General features: G+C 37.8%; 1 protein-coding gene across 5 annotated transcripts in view; it reads left to right on the top strand.

Annotated features, from left to right (window-relative positions):
- BCAS3 (BCAS3 microtubule associated cell migration factor) overlaps window positions 1–15,036 on the top strand; it is a 373,866-nt gene that overhangs the window by 166,929 nt on the left and 191,901 nt on the right. For all 5 annotated transcript variants that reach the window (XM_082328352.1, XM_082328353.1, XM_082328351.1 and 2 more), the window contains exons 20-22: window positions 5,846–5,946; window positions 9,556–9,752; window positions 11,088–11,185. In XM_082328352.1, the coding sequence (XP_082184478.1) occupies window positions 5,846–5,946; window positions 9,556–9,752; window positions 11,088–11,185 (396 nt within the window). The remainder of the gene's footprint in view (window positions 1–5,845; window positions 5,947–9,555; window positions 9,753–11,087; window positions 11,186–15,036) is intronic.

Genomic DNA, 15,036 nt, shown 5'->3' with positions numbered 1-15,036 from the left:
TAGACCTACACCAGAACTGTCACATTCTACTTGTCATGGGTAAGGCGATGTAACTAATGCACCAGTAGTTCCAGAAGTAGCATGAAGTAAATCATTCAAATTGTGGAGCTTAATTTTAGGAGAAGTACTCCTGAGGCTTGTTGACAAGCATGTGATTACCTCAGGTCTCTAAACCACCTATGGTCATTTTAGATATAACTTAGGATCTGCAGAAAAAGCATCAAAATCAGATGTTAGGGTGTGATTTGTATGAAACCAAGGGATATGTAATTTTTATTCTGCATACCTGTTTGCCGCGGACATCGCTAGAGAATGCACGTGGACACAGAACAGGCTTCAGAGTTAATGAATTAGTTAAGAGTACATTGTTTCTGTTTCTACTAGATTTTAGAATCTTATTTCAAATTACAAATGTTGTGTATTCAGTTGAAATAAAGGAAAGCTCTCTGTGTGTCTGCCTGCATGTGTACGGCAGGCAGCACAGAACAAATAGTCTTTATAGTCTGCAAATGCCTTTGTTTGCTCTTAATTTGGACAAACATACATCCCTTAGAGAAGAGCACATTGGGAATTTCATATATAACTCTCAATTAAATTGAATTGTGTAACGCTTATTTATATAAATGAGAAAATTAAAACCTTTTGGTTCAAGAAGTACACAGAACTGAGTAAAACTAATGATTTATTGTTCACGAATTAAAACCATAAGTGCGCACAGTACAATTGAGCTGTAGTGTTTCTTTGTTCCAACACTTCTATGCTGCTGAAAGATGACAATTTATAACCTTTGAATGAATAAAGATTTCTCTTATGTCTAGGTATTTACTGTATAATTAGCCCATCTATGAACAAACCCACTGTTTGTTAATTCCAATATTCGTCAAGCCTGTGTATTTGTCTAGGTCTTGCTCATGTGTCAGGAATGCCTATGCAAATTATTTGAGGTTAATATAAATTGTTTGTTTTCTTTATTTGTCACTAAATATCATGGCAGAGTTTCAAAACAATGGAGTTTTTTCATAATCATTGAACTGTGTGAATCAGGTCCTGGAGTTCCAGAGAAGTATCAGCTCAGCTGTATGTCAGCCTTTGTTTCGGCTTGTGTTGAAACTTTTGTCTCCAGTCACTTCCGTGTGGTTTTCCTAGCACTAACAATTATCATGCAAATGACTAAATTTGTAATGTGTTTTGTTTCAGACCCTTGCTTTTAATAATCTTTCTTCAATATAGTAGTAAGATTAATCTCTAAGTGCAGAGAAGGGAGTCTGTAAACTTTAAAAATTTACTTTAGATTATGGGTAAGCACCTGCACCTTTGATTTTGAGGATAGAAAATGAGATATCAGCGTTCAAGTTATGAAAAAAGATGAAGAACAACGGTTTTCACTGAGATTCCATTTTTCCTTAGTTAAATGTGGAGTGGTTCAGTAGAGCCTAGTCAGGATGGAGGGACGGGAATATATTCCAGATTCAGAGTTGATGCAGATGACTTTTCACTTGAAGGAGGACAGAGATTAAAGGTGCTACTATTATTTTTGAGCAGCTCAAAGATGGTTTTTTTGCCCCTTGCCAAATATTTATGGCAAAGCTCTGACTTTTGCTGTAGGTAGCACTCCAGTTTTTAAAAAGTGACCTTGAATGCTTCCTTATGGAGGTTTTTTTGCATTTATAAGTGGACGTTAGAAACTCATGTCCTGCTATACTGCATAAACAAAAGTTGTGTGTTCTAATTCTCACCTTCGATTTTTAATAAACACTCATTTTCTTTGTACTTTTTCACTCCACGGGTAATTGTACAAATTTCTGCATGTTTGTGTAGTTCTAGATTAAACAAACTCAGTTGCATTCTAATATTTGATATATGTTTGTTCCAGATGTGGGTGTAAGAATAGCAAAAAGTTAAAAATTGGCATAGCTCAGACACAAAGCATTGAATTTATTATTTTAGGAAGGTACAAAACACCTGTGCAACAAGGGCTTGCTTGCTCCTTGTCTCTGTGCCGTTTGTGACTTTTTCCCAATGAAAGAGAAATTGCAGGAGTGCAAGTAAAAACACGACTTGCTGCAAAGCTTTTGAAGAATTTGAATTTTAGTATTTGCTATCCTGCGGTATAGTGAAGTTCTTTGGAAGTTGAACAAACTCTGGGTTACAGCATAAGAATAGCTTCACTGACGTGTAAGAGGCTGCCATAATTTCCAGTGTGATTTCAGATTTTCAAAGAATTAAGCTGGAAGATAAAAGATTACTTTTGAGCTGAAATTTCTGGAAATGTCCCTCTGGACTTAAATTAATCTCATCTTGGAACTTGATACCAATGCAAGAGGTGTGTGACCCAGAAATGAAGAAAGAATCAATTTTACATTTTTAGGACATATTTGTTCCTATAACTTCAAGGCCATTTTTAACTTGAAAAAAAATGACCATATGTGTGTGTGTAATAAGCAGGACAGCAATGGCAAATCTCCAGCAAGGATCACTTGTCTTATAAGGTCATATCTCACAAAACACTGCACGCTCCCACTGAGGGCAGTGGGAGTAGAGCTCGCTTTGCCTGTGGTAAGGCTGGGACCGTCATTATGGGATCCTGCTATCAAAACCAGACTCTCTTTAAATGCCGGCTTTTCTGATAGGTGTGGTACATAAATGCTATTTTATTAAATAGCAAAATAAATTACTGAGGTTTGACCTCAGCTGAGGCTTTATCACTGTTGCCCTGCTGGTGAACTCTAAGGCAGAGCTTTTTCGTGGAATTCAGCATGTCGTCACTTTTTGGTAGAAAGAGTTAATGCTGCGGTCTGAAGCTGCACTGAAACGTGTGTTATTGCAAGACCTACGCAAAGCTGCGATTCCTCAGGAAAAGGCATACAGCGTAGGACCGAAACTCTTCTTAAATTTGAATTTCTTTTTCACCGTAAAGCCATCTTCAATCTCTAGTAAAATGCAAGAGTATTACACAAGGGAGAAACACGGTGACAAAGCAGCGGGGTGGATGCTGCTCCCTGGGCTAGTGCTTTTGCAGCTAGTCACTGAATAGCAGCTTCCCTATCTTGACAGCTCTAGTAGTTGCCCCTGGGATAGAAAGAACAAAAAAAATTCAGAACAGTCCATAAAGTTCCTGTTGGTTTGAAAGCAAAAACATCTGCTAGAGTCATGAACAGTTTGTTAGCAGAGTTCAATAACAGGAAAGCCTGCAGTTGATCAGCTGTGCCCTCAGAAACAGGCATTACTGCAGTCAGTAGAATTTATTGTAGGAGAGGCAGGAGATATGGGGAAGATTAGGGCAACAGCAAAACGTGTCAAAATAATGTTTTTGTTTCATCGGTTTCAAATATAAACTTTACCAGTAAGGAAGAAGTGTGGGCTTTATGGTTTCATATTCAGATATTTACTGTGAATCGTCAGCTGTTTGTAATCCAGGAAGGTACGTGTATTTTCTTAATGTGAGTTTGGTGTGGGCTACACAAACCCATCCGTAAGTCATTGAATTAGATCTGTCCTGGTTGTAATGAAGCCGATGGATGTAGTTTCTATATTATCTTGAAAACTGATGAAGGCACAGTACTGAAATAACGTCTGTGGTTGCTGAGGTGTGTATGTACACATAGGTGCAGGCACAAACTGTATTGGTTTCAATGAACATGGCAGATGCATAGTATCTCATGGGAAAAACTCGACACTTCGTAAGAATATGTCCTAATGCATATAGCGCTTTAAATAATTCTTTAATACGTTAGGCCCTGAACTGAATTTGGTATATTGCAGGTTTCAGAATAAGGACACACTGTGATACGGAGGTGTTAGAAATGGCTCCATAGCTGAGGTTGGGTTCAGATACCCACTTATACAAACAGGATGAAAACCCCTTTATTTCATATAGTGTATGGATTTATGAAAACCCTGTGCTGTTTATATTATAGAGGCGCCGTTCTGTATTTATGGTTACAATTGTGTCTGCTTTGCCATTATAAACTCCTATTATTAGGGGTTTACAACATGGCTGTAAAAATTTGTAGTGGATGGAAACTTGACACATAAAGGTCAACCATGTAATAATATAGTTTTTAAAAATCAATTTTAAAAACTGAGTCATTTTTAGATTATGTGAATGTAACAATATTGGTTCTAATTTTTAGGGTTCTCTGGTATCTTAATGCTACAGCATAAACCTCTCTTGTTTTACCAAAGCAAAAATACCATTGTTGCATATGCTTCTTTTAATTTGCTTTTGTGGTGTCTTCTCTTCCCTCAAAGCGGGTATGGTTTCTTGATATTGAATCCAGGCCTCCAACAGGCCCCTGACAGTCAACAGGTACAAGAAAATGAAAAAATACCACCTGTCTTATTGTCTGGGGTGCTTGCTTGCATTTTGCTTTTTCTAAACTCTTTCAGCTTATGAAGTTTTATTTAGAGCAACGTAATGCTACTGCCATAGAAAGTAAGGAAGCTAGGCTGTAAGCTTGCTTTACTAATGTATTTAAATGACTCAAGGACCAGGAATCACAAAATATTAATCTTTACAATAGTAAGTGTACAATTCTCTCTCTTTTTTGTGGTGGCATTTGAACACTAAATTGTGATTTTCCCCAAAGTTGTATGCATATATGGTAATCATTTTAAAAGTGGGTTTGGATATCATGCCGTCTGCAGAGCTGAAGAACTTGCATTTTTCTGTTGCAGTGAGTCCACATGAAGATGAAGGAGAGTAGTGAATAGAGGAAAAAAATTAACTTAGTTTTGCTCTGTGAATTGAGGTTATTTGTTTGTACCAGTCTTTCAAAGACAGTAGAGACTTAGGTATTTAAGCAGTTATAGTAATGTAGGGTTTCTATGGTGCTGTCAAGAAAAGGTTTGCTGATGAGCACTGTGGACAGATCTGATGTTGAGTCAAAGCAAAAATTTACCCAGCCTCAGCTCTCCGGTAGTGACTAGAAGCAGATGCTCCAACGTCCCGGAGTTTGGAGGTTATGGGCTTCTTGGAGGTTGTGTCCGGACTGTTGTGTTTAATAGCCGCTGATTAATTTGTCCCTCATCTTGCACTAATATATCTTTCTAGTTATCAGTGTCACGTGCAGCTGAAAAAAGTGGGTTACTTATCTGTCCAAAATTATTATACAGTATTTCTATAATGCAATGCAACACTTGAACACAGAATTTCTGGTATTTTACAGTTCAGTGAAATAATCTCAGTATTTAGTCTTCGTAGCAAATTAAACATCAAACTCTGCTTTGTTATGGATTCTTAATTAATATTACTACTGTAATGAAAAGGTGACACTAACGTGATAATGAAGCACTTCCAATTAAATTGCAAAGAAGTCAAATCCTAAAAATAATGTTGTTTGTGAAACCAACTTCGAATTAACTACATTAATGTCAAAATGAGAGTGATAATTCAGTTCATGAAGTCTTGGAAGTACTCTGTGTTCAAAGTCAGTACGTGTCCCAGCGCCTCAGGATAGCCTTTGTCAGTGTGCTTTAGCATGGTTCAAATTCTGAAAAGTTTGTAGAAAAGGCTTACGTTGTTGACAGTGGCACTTCTCAGTGTTAAATTCCTCAAGAATGGTTGTCGTCTGTATTGGGCTGCTCGGTATGTTCATTAAGTACTTAAGGTTAAAAGAAGAAGAGCCAATTGGGCGATCGTAGTGGCTGTATGCATACATTCAAGTCAAAGAACAGAAATCTTTTCATCGCTTTTGATGTCAATATTTGAGCTCTTTCTGTGCTCCAACATGTTGTCACAGATTTAGGAAAATATATATGTTGCTGTACCAGTAACTTACTGAAAAAGCTTTATTTAAAAGCATTTAACAGTAAATCTGATTTTTCAATTTTCTGTTTTTTTCAGTGGTTCCACCGGGGAGCCCTGGACCGATCACTCGACATGAGTCATACGACAGCTTAGCATCTGACCACAGCGGGCAAGAGGATGAAGAGTGGCTTTCGCAGGTATGCTCTTTGGGGGAGCTCCAATTCAGGGGTGGTAGAAATACAGTAGTAGTATCCGCTGGAAGTAAAATTCACAACTTTCCTCAAAATGGAAAGTAAGCTTCCAGTAGGCCATGTGTATTGCTGTGTGCAAAACTGACTTCACTCCTGACTTAACATGGTATGAATTTGATGGTCTTCACATTTTATACAAACTATACAAGCTATATTAAAAACCATATAAAGCCCCCATCATTACTGGCACAAGTCACATCCTTGGGAAGTTCAGGACGAAGTAGGAAGTTTAAGTTGGCAACAGAAAGTTACCTCTCTACCTCTGGTCCTTTTCAGAGGTGAATAAAGGAAGTTGGCTTGGCAAAATGACAATGCCTTTTCAGTTGTGACCTGTGCTATATTTACTGCATTTTAACATAAAAATGGTAGATTAACTGGTTTACTTCCTTCTTTTTCTGGTTATCAGTTACTGCATTTCCTACTGATAATTCCTTTGAGTTATGGCTAGATACAAATACTATAAAATGGTCCTGCTCGGTGGAATATTTTTATATGAGGTTATATCTTTGTAGTTTTATCCATTCTTGCTTTGTTTCAGTCAATGAAGCTTCTCTTTAAGAACTCAGTACATACTTGGCTATTTGGCTCAAAACATAGCTTCAGTTTAAGAATGTAGGTCATGAATAATACACTGAGAATTAGTTCCTGTTAGAAATAAAAGGTTAGAGTTAAATAAATAAATGAATATTACAAATGCTCTGGATTTACCAAAGCAATCACGGGATACCCGATACATGGAATTCATCCTGACAAATTAGGTGGGTTTTCTTTGGTTTAAGAACAACGTTGTTATGGGAGTGATGCATTAAATGTGTTGCTGGGGTGTATGGCATAAACATGAAATATTGATGGATGTGATTTGCTTCTCCCACTGGTGAATAAATCATACACAGCATTTTCCTAAAATGAGAAGTTAGGTTTCCGCGTGTACTGGTCCGGGAGCGGCATTCAGTGGGGAATCTGTTCACGTGAATCCACTTACCTGGCCTAAGTTTTCAGACCTATCTTATTTGCTTATGCTGTCTCTAATTTGTCAGAGCATAAAGATGGTGAAATTGCTCAATCCATGTAGTCAGGAATTTTGTATTTTATTTATTTCCTGTAAACAGTACTTTTATCACCGAGCTCATTGGGGCCAAGATTTCACCTGTAGTTTTCCACCTATCCTCTGCAGTACTGTTTGGATAGTTTAGCTTATTCTGCTGTTCTGGTGACCTTCTGGTGTAGTGGGCAACCTCGGGCAAAAGAGAGTAAGGTAAACCTGCATTATAGGGGTTGGTTTATTACTAATTCTTGGAAGATGTAATGTCAAAGGAACTTAAGACTGCTTGAACTTCATCACAGCTATCCCTCAGGAAGAGTAAATGTATTTATAAGAAAAGAAAAAAAAAAATCCCAAGTGATGCCACGGAACACAGATAATTCAGAGAATGCTTCTGGAATGGTTAATTGTTGCTAAGTGAAAAGAGTGATGATAGTTCTTTTGAGCATGAAGATGCTAGCATTCTCTAAGCAAGCCACTTTAGATTAAGCCTAAAGTGCAAGTATGTTTTTCAAAATTAAAGTGTTGTTATCAACAGTAACAGCACGCAGTGAAAAAACACTGCCCTTCACTTCAACTTTTCAATTAGAACAGTGGGTAATGTGTGCTGTCAGTGTGAAGTAGATACAATATGTTTGTCCTGCACACAACAGGAGAGTGAATAGGAACATCTGGCCGTAGCCTCAGTAAAATTGCAAAGGCATCTGTTTACCTCTCGGCTCTGTGACACTGATGGTTTCAAGCTTAAAATATACAGATTACTTTATCTGTGGCCTAATTTACACTGCTACATAAAAGCTACTTGCCTCAGAAATGTCTACAGTCAGTCTGAATAACGCGAAGATAAATGCAAAGGTGGAAATAGTGCTAAATAGGCTGTGCGTTTGTCGTCTTGCGTTAGCAGAGAACTTAGAACGACCTTATCCAGTGTTTAAAGTTGCTTCTTAAAGAGTTAAGGATTGCTACTAGTACACATCTATGTCATATATATATATACACAAAAATATATTTTCAATAATTTCCTCGCTAGATTGCATTTTTGCTGTGAAGCTGATCATTGTTTTAGCAGAAATTGACAGGAATTTAATAGTCTATTTTTGTCATCTTAAAAGTATGAGTTCACCAGAGCTTAATATTTGCATTTCGTATTTCCTTTTTCTGATCCTTAAAGGCTCTTTTTGATTTTTGAAATTGCGTTACAGAAGACTTATGCTTTGTTTACCCTTTCATTTACAAGGCCAAATTTTCCTGATCATATACGTTTCCAACAATGTTACCATCTTAAATTTTCATGATTGTTTGAATTCCTATAGTTGGCTTACTTAAGAGCTTGCCAGAATTGATACTCATCAGGTTTATAGTTGTCAACCTGAAAAGACATTTTTAAAATATTTTGGATGCTTCATTTACTGAAAGAACTTATTTTTTGAAAGTTCATCTTTAGACTCTCATTGGGAGCCAATACCTAGAGGAAAATCTGACTATTTGAAATTAATGTTTGTTAGACACACCGTCTGTGTTCTCCGTGCCTTTTGGAAGTAGGCATGGAACTGAGAAGCTTCTGTGTCTGTGTGTATATCTACACAAAAATGTACATACAGATGCATCTCTCACATACACCTATTATTTAGTGTATATGCGGTTGTTCATTGCAAGCACACACCCTTCTATTTTAATTGTTGGAATTTTGGTTAAATGAATGTGTGTGTGTGTGTGTGTGTGTGTGTGTGTGTGTAGCTGCCCTTCTAAACTCCATGTGTTGCACATAGGTGTTTATATTACCTCTGCATGGTAACGAGCGTGGCCTGGGCTGTCGAGTGTCTCGCAGCCCACTTCACGTTGCTCTCTGTTACAAATCTTGGTGCTTTCCAGCAAGATGGTCTCTGCCAGCGGTATCCTCAGATACGCCAACAGTAATTATGAGCTTTGATTTGAAATGCAGTTTGCGCTATATACATGTGAAGCAGCGCTGTTTAATGTGTGAACTTTTAGAAAGCAGCCGTAACAAAGCTGTAACAGCTTGCTTTTAAAAAGTGCATCCCTTGACCTGGTTAGGATTGAGGTTATCTGGGAGAGGCAGGCTTTCAGTTCCTCTGTCTGCTCCATGTAGATGCAGATGGAAACGCGTTCCCCTGTTTGTTACACCGCAAGGTGGCTTTTTAGCGTTTGAGTTACGGTGTGTATTTCATAATGGCAAGGGGAGGAATGAAACAGGATCAGGTGAAGTGATAGCCAGGATGGAGTGTTGGTCTTCAGAACAGTTTAAGAAGTGGGGTCCTCAAGCTGGTGGTTCAAGGGCTTTCAAGGCTCCGCAAGCAGCTCTTGGCTTTGGCTAGAGCATCGCTCTCTAGCAAAGGCGTTCCGAATTTCCCCATGTTCAGTGTTCCTCTGAACTGATGGCAGAAAGCACTCTCTTTGCTTGAGAACAGCAGGATTCTGGGGGCTCGGTGTATCGAAGGAACCATTCGATATATTGCAGTTTTTTGTTAAGTGTTTTCCCCATCTTCCCACAGGTCGAAATAGTGACTCACACCGGGCCTCATCGGCGCCTGTGGATGGGCCCGCAGTTCCAGTTCAAAACAATCCATCCCTCCGGCCAAACTACCGTCATTTCATCCAGTTCTTCGGTGCTGCAGTCGCACGGTCCAAGTGACACCCCGCAGCCTCTTCTGGACTTTGATACAGATGATCTTGATCTCAATAGTCTCAGGTAAAAATAAAATCAATTTCCAAGCTGTTTCACATTTGTTGTGTGAATAATTTGCCTCATGCTTAAATGAGGCCATCTGTGTAGAACGTGTAATAGTTTTCATCAAGCTTGTCCAGATGAATGTCTTAGATCAGCGTGTGACTTGACAATGATAAAAATTCATGCAGGCCAAGCAGCTGAGATTCCTTTCTGCTGCCCCTTCTCGGGTAAATGACAGTGAAAGACAGTACAAAGTCTGGTGGCCTTGCTCAGCGTTGTCTTGGCTTTCACATTTCTGCATTGCTTAATAAATTCATTTTCTCAGACATGAGTGGGAGCTTTATGCCATAGATTTAGATGCTGACCGTGAAGCAGTCAGTGTGTTGGAACAGTAAGTGAACTTCTGGAATTTTTTTTCCCCTCCCTGTTTTTTTTTTTTTTTTTTTTTTACCCCTTCCTTTGCTTCCTTCCTTGTAATTCTTTTTCATGTATTTAATTCATCTGGTTTTGGACATTGACTGATTTAGAATTGGGGGCAGGGGGTGTGCCTAGGGAAGGAAGGAGAGCGAAGGTAAATGTAGGTTTATATTTACTGATAGCTAGTGATTTTGTACGAGTGCTTTATGCACCGTGTGTTTCTGGGTCCTGTCCGGTAACTCTCCGGATTTAACGAGTTTCCATGCTTCTGACTCTGCATGTGATCTGAAGTCCAAAGTTCCGTGGTATGGACTGGGATTGTTTGGGACTCTGTCTGAAACTCTTACGAGTAAAACAAGAGAGATGGATAATACAAGTAATCCCATTAAAACTGGGCAGATTGTCCTTGAACTGCAAATACATGGTTTTGAAATGAGGGATTTCTCCTTGCATGTAATTATTCCCACAAGTAAGGATATAGCTGTCAAATGTATTTTTTATTGTATATATGTATACATATGCAGAAGGAAAGCAGAAATTTTTAAAAAATTAATATAGATATATGTTACAAAAGGAATAGACAATTACAAATGTGTCTTTTCTCCTAAACTGTCAAAGAAAGTGCTGCTGTTCAGGAGGGCGATAGAGGCTTTTGAACCAGGTTGGGTAGGATGAGCTCTTTCCTTTGAGCCTTTCTGAGAGCTCATGTCTCAGACATAGTTTGGGGATACTCACTTTGTATAGAGTCTCAATCTGTCTCCAGATGGATTATCCAGATCTTGGCTCCACAAAGCAAAGGAAAACAAAAGTTTTCAACAGTTGGCTGATTTAAAAAGAAATAGTTGCTTAATTGGTTCAGCTGATTCAGGTTTGTGATATAATTACAGCCCTCGTGAGCAATGATTTTGACACAGGTGGTAACTATAACTTATTATTTAGGATTCAGCCAGTTCGCTCAGAACCTGTTAGCATGCCGGGGTCATCACGTCCAGTTTCTGATCGCAGAGGAGTTTCAACAGTGATTGATGCTACCTCAGGTAGAAACATGTTGATTTCACGTTTTCTTTGATATTCATGGCATTCATCAATCTTGTCTTTTTTTGTCTGGTAACATGTTTACTAACCATTGCCATATACTTAAAAGGATAACATGATTTTCAGCTGCACAATAGGGTAAGTGCTGTCTTATACAAATGCTTAACTGAAAGCTATCATAATGATGACTGTTTTTCCTCTGACCATTCAAATCTGAAGTCGCAGAATTGTGGTAAGATATGAACGCAATATTTACATTAAGTTTAACATGAGCTATAGAATGCTAAAAATTGCCTGAACTAAAAAGCAGAACATTTGCAAATGCTAACACTGAAATGCTTTTATTAATGAATGCCTAAAGCATAGAATATTACAGTTCCATCTCATTTATAAAATAGCTTTCGTTGAAATGCAATCATAAACGTAATTGATTTCTGTGAACAGTCAAGACAACAGGATAGTTTATCTAATGTTTGTGTAATAGGCACATTTTCACTACTCTGCTCTAAAAGAGTGAGTAAATTTAATACTACAGTGGTTATGTTAATATCAACATAGTAATATATGTACTATAAAGTTTTCTTCTCTTTTTCTCAGTGGTGGGGTATAGTCTGTATAAAGAAACAAGGACAGCAGAGCTTTATATTGTAGTACAGCTGTATAGCGTCTGAAGGCTCCACACAGCAGGATTTTGTCAAATAAAATCTCTCACAAGTAGAATTATTAAACACACAGCATTAGTCAAACAGTCAAGTCAGAGAGGATTTTAATCTTTAGCGATTTGAAAATCCCTGGAGACTGCTGATTGGATTGAGGTTAAACTGTAAAAAGAGACTGTAACACATACAGAAACTGGTTTCTGAAGGTTGTTTTAAAGAGAGTTAAAATAAAAGCTCCTGTTCCAGACTCTGCTATTGATATAAAGTCTGAGTACAAGATATTGTATTGTTTGCCAAATTAATTTATTTGGGTATTACAGGATATTTCTTAGATGTGTTTATAACTGAGTTCAGTAATAACTAAATTTACTTTGAGTATTGAGGATTGTCATTATAAATTCTCTTTTCAAATATTTAAAACTTGTCAAATTAATTCACATGGAGCTTAGACAAACATCTGATGCTGGTTATTTAAAGGGAATTGTATTTGTTTTAGTACATGGCAAAGTAATTTTCAAAATAATTGTTTGATACAGAAGAAAACATAAATGCATCAGTTATGATTTTTTTTGGACTTGTTCATCCATGCCTATTACCCCTAAAAGGTTACAAGCGTGAATCATGGGAGTGCTTCTGTCTGTATATCTGACACTTCAGGCTCAGAGTGATTAATGGCATAGCTGTTCTTCACTATTAACATGACTGTGCCAGCTGATACAGATAGAGATATCTGGGTTATCAGATTATGGGGGTGGGGGGGTGTCCTCTTGTGTATGAACAGAGCAGTGCCATTACCTGTAGCAGGGGTGTGTATTAATTCAGAAATATAACCATTCTGCGGCCAGAACGCTTTCTAGAACTGTGTTATTCCATCTACAATAGAAACAATGAACCACATAGGACTGTACCTCTTCTGTGCTAAACAACCCTTCCTGAAGTGTGGATGGGGCCTTAATATGAAATGGCTCATGTGAATGTGATGAAGCTCTATTGGTAATGCCTTTAACATGTGTGTCCATATTAAAATTGCCAAAGTCAATCATATACATTGTTATGACACTGAAAATATATTCACTGTACAGCAGTGACTCAGTTTTGTTGTAACACTTCATAAGTTTCTTATAAACAATACATGGATTTTGTTAGGGACATGCTGATAGCAGTATTTTATTTAACTTCACTGCCAGACAGTTTGGATTTGAATTGATTTTTGATTCTGGGACTTTACCATCTATTTGCAGTTTTCATATTGCCTGATCCTCGTCCTTTCCCATGCAGAGATTACTGGTCCAAATTTAGGGTAGATATGGCAGATTACGTGTGATGGTACAGGGGTGTGAATTCTGCTACAGAGTAAAGGAGACACGAGAAAAAACATGCACTGTTTCTTGAGATCTCGTGCTATTCTTGTAACAGAGCCCAGCAAAGGGAGGAAGAGTATTTTATGGTTGCTTTCTTTTCTTCCCACCTTTGAGATGTGCAAAAAACTACATTAAGCTCAGCTCTGAATCTAAACATTTTATTTTAAATGTTATCCATGTACGACATTGCATTTTTTTGTTATAGTCCACTACTGTAAGTATTCTCATTTCCTGCTATTACCAAGGCATGCCCTAAATGGCTTACATTCTTTATGGAAAACAAATTTATTGGAAAATACGTTTTTAGGTTTGAAGGATTTTTTTTTTTTTTAAGTAGGTCATAAATTTTGCCTACCTAAGCTGAACCAGGAAGTGATTCTTCAGTTATGACCCATGCATTCGAGTCTGTTGCACTTTATGAAGATGCTTATCTGACTGTTTGATTGCCTGTTGCTTAGAGATGCAACCAGCGTGGCGCCTCTTCTTATCTAACTCCATCACTTTTTCTTCCTATCAAAAGATTTCAAGTACATGTTTATCATCTCCCGTTATTCTTCAGCCATTCTTGATAGCTTTCTTCCTTCTCCCCCCTTGGTGACAACTCTGAAATTTGTGCAATTTTTTTAATCGTGATTTTCACTTGTCTGTAAAACTGTGGTATACTAATGCCGATATTCTCTCACAAGATCATTTGCAAAACTCTTCATTTAAAAAGTACAAAACTCTAATACGTGAAAAACAATCATGAAAACTTGCAATGGCATTTCCAAGGTGAATGGCTGTATCTGTAAAGATTATTTGGATGAATTAAAAAAAAAAAATGTATCTTTCAATATGGTTATCTTGACTTAAAATTCTGCTAAGATATTCTCTGGTTTATGTGGGGTTTTTGGTTGGTTTTCATTTGTTTTGTTTTTAAATTGAATCTTTAAGAAAAGTTTGCAGAAAGGTAGTCACCTAAAGCTACTGGACGTCTGTCCCTCAATGCACACATTTTAGTCATATGCATCATAGAGAGAATATACCCTCAAGGATTAAGTGCACTGTAATTCCAGATGCTATTCCGGATCGGCAGTTAGAAACGTTAAAGGGACAACACTGAGTTTAAAGCTGTCTAAAGCAGGAAGCCTTTCATAATAATGCAGCAAAAGAACCACTACCGTACACAGAGTAAGTGCGCCCTGTGTGTAGCAAGCAGGCGTGTGTGCTCGTGTGTCTGTGTGTCCATCCTTCCCAAAGAAGTGCTGAGTCTACCGGCTGGTTGCATTGGGTTTAACAAAGGTGGGGTAAGTCTTAGTAAGTCAGGTTACATTTAAGACCTTATTAGGCACCGGGAATGGAAGAGAAACCTTGCAAATGCCCTGTCTGCAGGAGATGCTGCAGCTGAAGGTAACACTCTTTACACAACTAAACCCGAGACACAAATCTGTAGTGTGACAAGAAAAACAGTTCTTGCAGAATGAGCGGCTCTATTTCAGACCACTCTACAGGCGCGACTTGAAAACTTTACATTACCTGTATGCATGGAATACTGTTCGTTCCTTTGATGCGACTAGATTTAGATATGATTTCTGGCTAGCTGAGGATGTCTACAGAATGATGGCGACTAATCTAGAAAATATAAACATAGGCTAGACATGTAACTGAACATCTCCAGGTACCTTTCTGAAATTTTTATATTATAACCTGTGGATGAATGATGCATGTCATGTATGTTACATACCTGAAAATCAAACCTGAGAGAACTCTACTACTAATAAATAATGCAGAAATTAAAGGGTGTAGGAAGGTTAGGATATCTGTACAGAACCACAGCTCTGAACTTTCAGAAAT

This window comes from Platalea leucorodia, assembly GCF_965183815.1.
Source record: "Platalea leucorodia genome assembly, chromosome: 16".
In the NCBI taxonomy this organism is placed as follows: Eukaryota; Metazoa; Chordata; class Aves; order Pelecaniformes; family Threskiornithidae; genus Platalea; species Platalea leucorodia.
This window is presented reverse-complemented; position numbering and strand designations above follow the sequence as displayed.